The 10,619-nt window shown below is 52.6% G+C and overlaps 1 protein-coding gene across 1 annotated transcript; it reads right to left on the reverse strand.

Annotated features, from left to right (window-relative positions):
- Positions 1-7,297: 7,297 nt before the first annotated feature.
- PIH1D1 (PIH1 domain containing 1) lies at positions 7,298-10,413 on the reverse strand. Its single transcript, XM_044671007.1, has 10 exons — positions 10,334-10,413; positions 9,684-9,891; positions 9,536-9,602; positions 9,062-9,241; positions 8,699-8,760; positions 8,409-8,490; positions 8,208-8,313; positions 7,820-7,895; positions 7,545-7,688; positions 7,298-7,433 (listed from the first exon to the last, which is right to left on the reverse strand). The coding sequence occupies exons 2-10, from the start codon at positions 9,813-9,815 to the stop codon at positions 7,392-7,394; spliced, it is 891 nt and encodes a 296-aa protein (XP_044526942.1). The 5' UTR covers positions 9,816-9,891; positions 10,334-10,413; the 3' UTR covers positions 7,298-7,391.
- Positions 10,414-10,619: the final 206 nt, after the last annotated feature.

The raw sequence follows: 10,619 nt of genomic DNA on the forward strand, positions 1-10,619 counted from the left end.
GCTGCTGCCCCCTGGTGGAGCAAATGGAGATGGCAGCAGCCAGCAGCACTGGGATGAGGAACCCAAACAAGGAAGCTCGCCACCTCCCAGGAAATCCCATTCCCCACAGCCTTCCAAGCAGCTGCTCTCTCTTTTCCACCCAAAACAGAAGAGCTAAAACTGTCTTGGCTTGTCCCAATGATCATCTCAGCCCTCAGTGGGCAGAAGAACCACCAAAGGGAAATGCTATTCCTGGTGGGATTCTCACGGATGCTGGAAGCCAGGGTGGAACTGGGAGCGAAGGCCACGTCCTTCCGTCCTTCCTAGAGTTTGTGTTGAGGAAGGAGAGAGAATCTCTAGACTCTGGAAAAGCAGATTTCAAAGAGTTTGTGGAAAGAAATGTGGGGGGGCAGCTGGGCAGCTCAGAGGATAGAGAGCCAGGCCTAGAGAAGGGAGGTCCTGGGTTCAAATCTGACCTCAGACACTTCCCAGCTGTGTGACCCTGGACAAGTCACTTAACCCCAATTACTTAGCCCATACTGCTCTTCTGCCCTGAAACCCATACACAGTAGTGATTCTAAGATGGAAGATGAAGGTTAAAAAAAATGCTAAAACTCAGAATGAGATCAGCTTCAACAAGCCAACTAAGGATCAAAAAATGGGGTAGGCTTTTAAAAATGTATTATGTAATGTATTGTTTTATTATGTAATGTCACAACGATCCTAGGGCAGCTAGGTGGTGCAATAGATAGTGAAAGACCCGAGTTCAAATGTGACCTCAGACATTTATTAGCTTTTGTGTAATTAGAAATCTTGAACCCTTGGACTCCATCTTCCAGAATTCTTTTTCATCTCCCAGAATCCTTTTCTCTTCGTCCATGTAGCATCCTTACCTATCGTGAATAAATTTGCGGTAACCCTGCCCACTCGCTCTCTTCTCTCCTGACTACAGCTGGGTTAGCTCCCTATTTACTCTAGCTTTGAATTTCCTTTACTTCAAGTTACTATTAATAAATCCCATTAAATATAATACTTGGAGATATTATATATTAATTTTTAAACGTACACTGTGTGACGGAGAGCAAGTGTTTTATCCTGTTTGCCTCAGTTCCTCATCTGTAAAATGAACTGGAGAAAGGTAACAAGCAAAAGATGGAATGACTGATGAAACAAAGGTCTGATCTTCTGAGTGTGTTTATTTATTAAGAAATGTATGCCAATTGCCTAACAAATCGGGACGAGGCCCCTTCCTCAGTTTAGAGCTGGACCCGGACTGCAGGAGGAGACGGACCTTTATAAATTAAAAATGCTCAGCTAAAACCAGACAATTAAAAGGAAACAATACAAATTAAGTCATCTGATTTCTAATTGGAGAAAGATGAGGGACTTTCCAAGTTGGGGTGAGAGGAGAGGGGAATAAACAGGTGTAATTGTCCCTGAATTCAGGAAAAGAGATGTCCCACTCCCCCGGAGGATCTGTACGCAATCAGAGGAACGTGGAAAGGGTCACTGATTGGTCAGTAGGAGGCCAGTTTCCAGATAAGACCTGGGTGGCTTGACATGTACAATTAGGAGAAAGCTCCTTGCATCAGTCTTAGGATCTGACTGCATTTCGGGCCAAGACCACCTAGTTCCTTGGTTAGGGTCTCTAAACAACAGGTACCGACGGTCTGGCTTCTCAGCCACACAGGGCTAGGTTTCCTCTCAATTCCTACAACTGAATACACTTTTCTCGCCAGACAGACAATGATTCAATATCATTGAATAAAAAGGGAAGTGAGCTTGTTGCAGAATGGAGCCACGAATTGGAGTCAGTGTGCTTCGCTCAGATCTCACAGTTCACCCCTTGCTGTCCTGAGCTCCTCCATTCCCTTGTAGAAGGAAATGGCAAATCATTCTTTTTTTTATCTTTTCTTTTCTTTTCTTTTCTTTTCTTTTCTTTTCTTTTCTTTTCTTTTCTTCTCTTTTCTTTTCTTCTCTTTTCTTCTTTTCTTTTCTTTATTATTATTATTAGTATTGTGTTTTGTTTTGTTTTTAGAATATATTTCCCACTTGACCCCCATTGCCCACCCTTACCACTCTTCCACCTATGAGACAATACACCGAAGTTAAGGGTCTAAAAAAAAAGAATATATTTCCTCCCCACCACCACCCTCCCCGTAGCCGACATGCAATTCCACTGGGTTTTACATGTATCATTGGTCAAGACCTATTTCCATATTATTGATAGGCAAACCACTCTTGTATCTTTGCCAAGAAAACCTTAAATGGGCTCATGAAGAGTCAGACATGACTGCAACAACTCAAGAAGAACAACACTGTCCTGAGGGATGTCATCTCATCCCCTTTTTACAGATGAGGAACCTGAGGCTGATAGCAGATGAGACACTTACCAAAGCTCACACCATTAGGATCTAAGGTAGGATTTGAACTTGGACCTCCCTGGACTCCAGGCCAGGACTCTACATACTATGCTATCCAGCTGTCTCTCTTGGGGGAAAAAAAATGGGGAATGAGCAAAGAAGGGACAGAAAGTTTGCTTGGAATGGACAGGAAAAGAATAAATGCAAACGCAGAAAAGAGAACTTCTCACTTCCTGTTTTGTTTCTGGTCTGGCTGCCAGGAACGATGATCTTTGTCCAGGAAATGCCAGAACAAAAATGATTCATGGGGAGTTGGTCCCCAAGATAAGTGAGGAGATAGTCAGAGAGGCTCCCCCTGCTTTGGGGGAGTTCAAATTTCCTGTCCCAGATGAACCCCATCTCTGGGTCCTAAGAGTACTGACAAGCGTAATTGCTGAGTCAGTCACGGATAGTTGAGAGATTTAAGTGTCAGAAGATGGGAGGAGGGTAAATGTTGCCCTTTCCCCCCAGAAAACAGAAGAGAACATGTCTGTAAACCGTGGTAAGCTCATGAGCTGGACCTGGATTCCTAGGAAAGTTCTGGAAGGGTTCATTCAAGAGATGGTCATCAAACACCTACAGAGGGAAGCAGCGATTCCAAAGAGCCAACCAGGCTTCAGCAAGCACAGGTCATGCCAGACCAACCTTATTCCCATTCTTGGCAGTACTACTAAGCTGAGGAACTACCATGGATACATTTTGTTGATAAAAGATTTTGATAAAATATCTCCTAGTTTTCTCACGGAGAAGATGGACCGGGTAATAGTGAAATTAGATCATTAAGGTGGAAGGTAGGAGTCAGAGTAGCTGTTAATAGTTTGTAGGGCAACTAGGTGGCTCAGTAGATTGAGAGCAAGGTTTGGAGAGGGGAAGTCCGGTGTTCAAATCTGGCCTCAGATATTTCCTAGCTCAGTGACCCTGGGCAAGTCACTTAACTCCACTGCTCTTCTGTCTTGGGATCAGTAGATTCTAAGATGAAAAGTAAGGGTTGAGAGAGAGAGAAAGGAAGAAAGAAAGGAAGAAAGAAAGAAAGAAAGATGTAACCTTAATTGCCTAGCCCTTACTGTTTTTCTGCCTTGGAAATGATCCTTAGTATTGATTCTAAGATAGAAGGTAAGGGGAAAGAAAAAGAGAGAGAGAGAGAGAGAGACAGAGAGAGACAGAGAGAGAGAGAGAGAGAGAGAGAGAGAGAGAGAGAGAGAGAGAGACAGAGAGACAGAGAGAGAGAGAGAGACAGAGAGAGAGAGAGACAGAGAGAGAGAGAAAGAGAGAGAGAGAGAGAGAGAGACAGAGAGAGAGAGAGAAGGAGAAAAGGAGGAAGGAAGTGAGGGAGGGAGGAAGGAAGATAGAAATTGGTGAGAGAGTATCCAGAGGAAGCTACCAGAATGGAGGACTTTGAGCAAATAACATAGGAAGGGACCGAGTTGTTTGAGTGTGAAAAAGAGGGGGCACACGAGAGGTGCCTTTGAGTATTTGAAGGACTATCTTGTGCCCTCAGAGGGAAAAACAAGAAGTGGTGAGTGGAAGTTGTATGGATACAAACTTAGACTTGATATTAGAAAACTTCTTTTTTTAATTCCTTACCTGCCATCTTGGAATTGCTACTGTGTATCGGTCCAAGGCAGAAGAGTGGTAAGGGCTAGGCAATGCGGGTTAAGGGACTTGCTCAGAGTCACACAGCTAGGAAGTATCTAAGGTCAGATTTGAACTCAGGACCTCCCATCTCTAGGCCTGACTCTCTATCCACTAAGCCATCTGGCTGCCCCCAGAAAACTTTTTTGATAATGAGAATGGTCCCAAGGTAGGATGGGGCCGCCTCAAGCAGTGGTGGACATCTCCGTCCTCGGAGGTCTTCCAACAGGGATGCCGAGGATCCCTCAGGCGTACGGGTGGCCGTTCCTTCTCCGTAGCCTTGCTGGCTCATCACCCGTGTCTCCCACAAGTCTGTCCTGGATCCTCTTCTCCTCTCGCTCTTTACTTGCTTTCTAACTGATCTCATTAACGCTTCCAGGTTCAACGGTCTTCCAAAAAGCTTCTCCAAACGGTAAGTGATCCATAGTTATGAAGAGGCACTTTTTGAAAGGGGAGCCGCTGGCAGTCCCAGAATGCACCACAGCACTAACCCTAAGAGAAAAGGGTCCTCTCACGTCCATCACAGGGGCCAAGTTGACTCCCGGGGAAGATGAGGGCAGCTGGAGGGGCTGTCAGAAGTCGGGCACATCAATGCCCTGTGGGGGCAGGGGCCGCGGGGCCCAGATTTTCTAAAATCAAGTGGGTTTGCTCCATGAGTCACACCTCTTCTTTCTTAGGAGGGCTGGAAGGGACCCTGACCCAAGAGCCAGAGACCTCCAGTTCTTCAGATGTCTTTGTCTTCCTTCAAACTCGCTCCTCCCTGGGAGGAGAACATTCTGGGACTGGGCAAAAGCGATTCATCCTCAATTGAGCCAGTCGAGTCTGAATTCTTTGTTTGCAAACTGGGTGAGTCCAGAATGACTCCTGCTGTCAAAAGGGCACTCTGGAGGCCTGGGCCGGGGCCTCCCCCTGCAGTAAATCTCGACCTTTTCTCAAGCTGGAATCTTGGGGATCCCAGAAGGGAATGAGGAGCATGGGCAGGTTTGGGGGGGTTCCCCAGGACTGCCAGAGCTCCTAGCGCGTGCGTCCCCTGTTCCCCCCATCGTCCCACCGGCCGTCAGGGTAGGAGAGGTCTCCTTCCCCTTCTGGGACACCCCGGTCAAGTCCGGAAGGGTAGCCGGGCACTCTGGGTAACGAATGGTGCCTGACAGTTTCCTGTGTGAGTAAATGTAGAACAATGTGAGCATTTGCTAATGCAGAGCTGATGGGCCAGGACGGAACAGAACAGAACAGCCAGTGCAGCCTGGGCCACTGATTAATAATGCTGGTTCTGCAATTCAGGCTGGACTAATGCTGGAACCGCAGCCTGAGAAGCACAAGATTTCCCAGTCCGATGGGGCCTCTTAGGGCCCCTCACCGCCCCCTGCCCACCTCCATCACCTGCACCCTCTGTGCGTGCTGGCAAGCAGGGAATAGGGCAAAGGAGTCTGGGCTTGCTCCATCCCCTAGTCCTTCTGGGTGCCTTCCTGCCTTAGGGACGGAAGGGGTGCCCAGCCCCCCCTTCCCCTCCCCCAGATCCAGGGACCCCAGCAGGGTAGGGACGAGAAGCAAACTAAAGGGCTTTCAGAAGTGCCTACTTCCAGCAGTGCCTCTCGTCCCAGCAGAGCTAGGGAAGGGGAGGGGTGCACGCCTCTTTTGGGGGGTTTCTGAAGCTTGCAGCCCTTGGGGTCTGAGGGCCAAAGGGACCCCCGCACACTCGGCTTCTTATAAGAGCCGTCCTGCTCCGACTGCCAAGCCCTTGCCATCTTCTGGTCCCTCCGCCATGCCATGCTCCCTGGCTGCCCCGAAGGCTTGTTCTGAGCCCTCTTCTCTTTTCCTAACGCGTGTGGAGGGCTCCCCAATTCCCAAGGATCCAATTCTCGTCTCAGTGCCGAGGACTCCCACAACTGCCCACCCAGCCTGTCTCTCTGGAGCTCCAACTGCCCGCTGGTGCCTCCCATCAGCATCTCAAACTCATCGTGCCCCAAAGAGGACAGAAGGTGCCCCACCGGCCCCTGCCTCCTCCTAACCTCCATTTCTGTCCTCACTCCCCCTCCCTCACTTCACCCAGCCCAGATGCCTTCTGAGATTTCTGCTTTATCTCTGCACTCTCACAGTCCAGCCCACCTTCATCACTCCTGGAGTATTAAAAGAGCCTCCTAATTGGCCTCCCAACTGCCGGAGTGACTCGTGCAATGGCGAGCGAGGTGTGATCATGGCACCCCCTTGCTCAGTAGCCATCAATTGCTCCCTCTTAATTCTGGGATAAAACAGAGCCCCCCCTTCCCAGATGTTTAGCCCTCAGACATTCCAACCAAGCTGGCCTAAGGGCTGCTCCCACCCCACCTGGCACATCTTTGTAAGAAAACTGAAGGGACTGAGGGCAAGTGGTTAACTGTGGGGAAGAAGTGGACCCCACTGACTCCCCCGCGCGACTCCGTTCTGGAGCTAGCCCAGTCCCCTTGCAGGGATGGGCCTGGCCCAAATTCTGACTTGAGAAAAGTGTATTCAGTTGTGGGAATGGAAGGAAACCTCATTGCATTGTTTGAACCCTGCCCTATGTTCCTGCTGCTCGGAGACCCTTCCCGGAGGGCCTGTGGCATCTTTAGGTCCAAAGATGAAGGGAAAGTGTTTTCTCCCAGCTGTGCGTCTCAGCCGACCTGCCTGTCTCATCTGGAAGCCGGCCCGTACGGACCCCTTCTCGGTACCATGTCCTTCGGACTGCTCACGGGCACTGCCCAGAGGGACAACTTCTTCCTGGGCTCAGGGAATTGTGCCTCCCGGGCCGGACAGTCCCTAACCTTTCCTCTGAAAGGAAACCAGGTGACCTAATGAATTGTTTCCTTTTAATTATGGGGTCTTATTTGATTGTTTTTAATGAATGGAAATCTGTCTCCTCTTGTGTTTGGGTCCAGTCCCAAGTTGCCGAAGGGGCCCAGGCCTGATTCGTTGGGTGGCTGGCACACATTGCTTAATAAATCGCCACCTGGAAGATTCGTTTCCTCCAGCTTTTCCTCCTCACGTCTTCCAGCTCATCTTTTCCTCCTGACTCTAGTTGTCAGGGCTTTCCCTCCCCAAACACCTCTGTTCACTGGACTGTGTTCTCAGTGGTCTCCTCAGACCCCAGGAGAATAAAGACTGCCCGAGGGCAGGATTCCCGGGACCTCACCAGGGTCTGGCATACAGCAGGTCCCTGAACTCTGCTACCACCCACCCAGGGGCCCTGGAGTTTCCTCCTAATCACCCCCAAGAGCCCTGCTTTTCCTGGAGCTAGGCCTCAGCCCCAACTCACACAAGTGTTCTTCCAGATAAAAATAGTTTATTTTACAGTCAAGGGAAGGAGAAGCAGGCAGGCGATGCGATGCCCAAGAATCATCCATGGAGTCCAGGTCCTGCCACTTAGGAGCAGGCTGTCTGCAGGGGCATGGAGATCATCAGGGTCTGGAGGAGAGAAGAAGGCACTGAAGAGCCAGGTAGCCCTCCCAGGGCTTGGAGCTTGGGGCCTGGGATCCAGGCCAGTCTACCTCTAGCCCCAGGGTCTCCTGGGCCTACCTTGCTCTTCTGGTTGAAGGCAGCTCGGCACTGTTCCTGGTCAATGTCATGGGGGACAAAGATGTCCATGTGATAGGGAGCTCCTGGTGCCCCCAAAATCAGTCGATCCCCCCCCAGCTGAAGTGAGAGCTCCCGGGCAGAGGTCTGGAACAGACAGATACAAGTCCTGGGCTTGCCCCCCGCTGCTGGCTCACTCTTCCTGAGCACTAGGCCCCCTAGGCTTCTGGGCCTGGCTCCTCTCCCCATCCCAAACAAGCGCCATCCTATGCACTTACCACCTTGGGCAGGACCACCTCAGCCAGGAGCAGGTCTGGGGCCTCTAGCCAGAGCCTCAGAGGGAGATCTTCAGTGCTGCGGGGTGAGGAGAGATAGGCTGGATCAATCCACAAGCACTTACCAAGGGGCTACAAAGGCCAAGATGGAATAGGCTCTGTCTGCAGAGAGCTTCCATTCTTTTCCCAAAGATCCACCTTCTCCCCCTTCCTCCTCTCCCCATCTGTCCACTAACAAAATTCCCACTGCAGACACGGACAGCGAAGCAAAACCCATTCCTGGATTATGCGTCCTCTCAGACACAACAGGTGCCACAGAAAACAGACGAGGACAGAACCGAGCAGGGCTGCATGCAGGCAGGGGGTCCCTTGTGCCCCCAGCCCTTCTCACCCATCTCCAAGTTCCTGGATAGTCGGGGGGCGTGACTGGCTCTGGGTTCGGATGTTCTGCTGGGAGATGGAACCCAGGAAGGGCCGGTACTTTAGCAGGCGCCACTCTGTGGGCAGTGAAGCATGGGCATCAGGGGGCAGCGCCTGGCCTCCCCTCAGCCCTCCTAAACACCAGACCTCAGACCCGAGAGGAAAGCCTCACCTCTGTTGAGCTGAGTCCCATATTTGTCCTCTAAGCCCTCCATTGCCACCATGACAAAAAACTCCAAGAAGAAGTCATTACTCTGGGGAAAGATGAAGAGACATTCCTCATAGCCTGAACCCCTCCCTCAGGGTCTTTCTGGAGCACTTGAACTCCCTCAAATCCCACTGCCAGGCTCTTGCCCCTGCTCATCCCTGCTCCCTAGGCCCTGAACTCCTATAGTTTCTCTGGCCCAATTCTTCCTCTGGCCACCCCCAACCCCGCACACTCTCTGTAGCCCCTGCCCGTACCCGCAGCTTCTTATAGAAGTCACTGTTGATGGCGACGTCATAGGCCGTGCAGCCGTTCCCTCCTAGCAGGGATGAGGAAGACAGATGTTGAGGGGTGAGGCCTCCCCCAGCCCTGGTGTGGAGATGGGACAGAGACTAGGGCAGAGATCTAGGGAGGGAGATAAAGAGACCTGGGGCAATAAAACAGAGAAAAGAGGATGAAGACAGAGAGAGATGAAAGGAGAGAACCACCCAGACCAGAGACAGACAGATGGGACACAGAGATACCCAGACTGTGCCTGGGAGGTGCTGGGAGTGGCCTGACTGGGGAGCAGAGGCCAGGGCCTGGATGGGAGGCTGGGAGGGGCTGAGGTCCAGGCCCACCTCGGTCCAGTTCTGCATGGGGCTCTCCTAGGCTCATGGGGATTCGGAAGGCAGCCTGGTCTCCCTCGAGCACGCACAGCAGCTCCTGCTCACTGAGATCAGCTGGGGCTGGGATGGAGTCTGATTGACAGACATTGATGAAAACCTTTCCTTCTGGGGAGCGAGTCTTGACACAGAAACCTGGCAAGAATGACCAAGACAGGTGTCCAAACAGACGAAGGGGCAGGGAGCTGGAGACCATCCCCCAAACCAGCTCAGGTAGAGACACACAGACAGGGCTACGAGCAAACAGAAATCCAGGCTGGGGAGTGCCAGCTCAGTTGGCTGTGGCCCCCAGCCCAGATCCTGCCTTGTCGTACCCCTGTGTCTGGGCTCCTTCCCTCCCCTGCATCTTTATCTGGCCAGATAGATCTCTGGTCTCCTGCCCCCCTGTTCCAGGTTTCCTGTCTCTGCCCCCGATCCTTGGCCCCTTACCAGGCTTGGGCTGGATCTGCTGGGAGTCAGGCATGGGTGACTTGGCATTCAGGATCTTCTGCATGGCCTGAGGGAATATGGATCCCAGAGTCACCAGGCCTGAACCTCCACCACCTGAACCACAATTCCCCCCTGGACCCCTACCCACCTGCAGCAGCATCTTCTCACACAGGCCCCTGTTCTCCTCCTCAGCCTCTGCCCGGGCCTCCTCCCTCAGCTCTGCAGCCAGCAAGGAGCTGTCCCGGCCTGGGCCTGGGCCTGAGCCTGAAGCCATGGTCATGGAGAGGGGGGATGCTGTGGTGCTTGGAGATCCTCTAGCCCTAGGCAGCCCCAGGAAGGACTTAGAGCTAGACCACCTGCAGGACACACAGGACACAAGGGTGGGGGTGGGGACCGCCCCCCCAGGATGCTTAGAGATCCTCTAGCTGGACACACTAGGGGGTCTGGGCTTACATAGGGGGTGGGGACCCCCCCAAGAGACCAGCACTTGCTTCCTCCCCTCCCCAATCAGGCCCGAAGGATGCTCGGCGAACCAGGGAGGGGAAGTTGCAAGTCCCCCAAGTAAAGGCCAAATCAGAGACCCTCACTGGTGGGAGGGCTCTGCCCGGTGGCCAGTCCTTTCCTGGTTCCAGGACTAAAGGAGCCTCAGCGAAGCAGAATGGGACTCCTGTGTGTGTGTTTGGGGGAGGCGCCCGCCCCCTTCCCAGCATGCCAGGGGCTGCCGAATAAAGAACCCTCGGGGATTCCAATCCTTCACACCAGGTAGCCAGAGGCTGGGAGGGGGGAGGCGGGACTCACGAACAAACGGCTCAGACCGTAGCCCTGGACGACCCCGACTTCGTTGGCTAGCAAGGCTGGCCGTCACCTAGGAAGCAACACATCCTGCGTCAGGCCACACTTCCGGCCTAAGGCCCCGCCCCTCCGCTATCGGCGCCACACTTCCGGTCTGTCTCCGGGAGCCAATGGGAGGCGGCCGCGGGCAAGGGAGGCGGGGCGTGCGGCGGAGGGAGGCGGAGCCCGACGGAGCCACTCTCAGTGTCCCTGGGCAGCAGCCCGGGCGGCTGGCCTGGAGCAGGCGGGAGTC

The sequence above is a fragment of the Gracilinanus agilis genome, chromosome 3 (assembly GCF_016433145.1).
Source record: "Gracilinanus agilis isolate LMUSP501 chromosome 3, AgileGrace, whole genome shotgun sequence".
NCBI lineage: Eukaryota > Metazoa > Chordata > Mammalia > Didelphimorphia > Didelphidae > Gracilinanus > Gracilinanus agilis.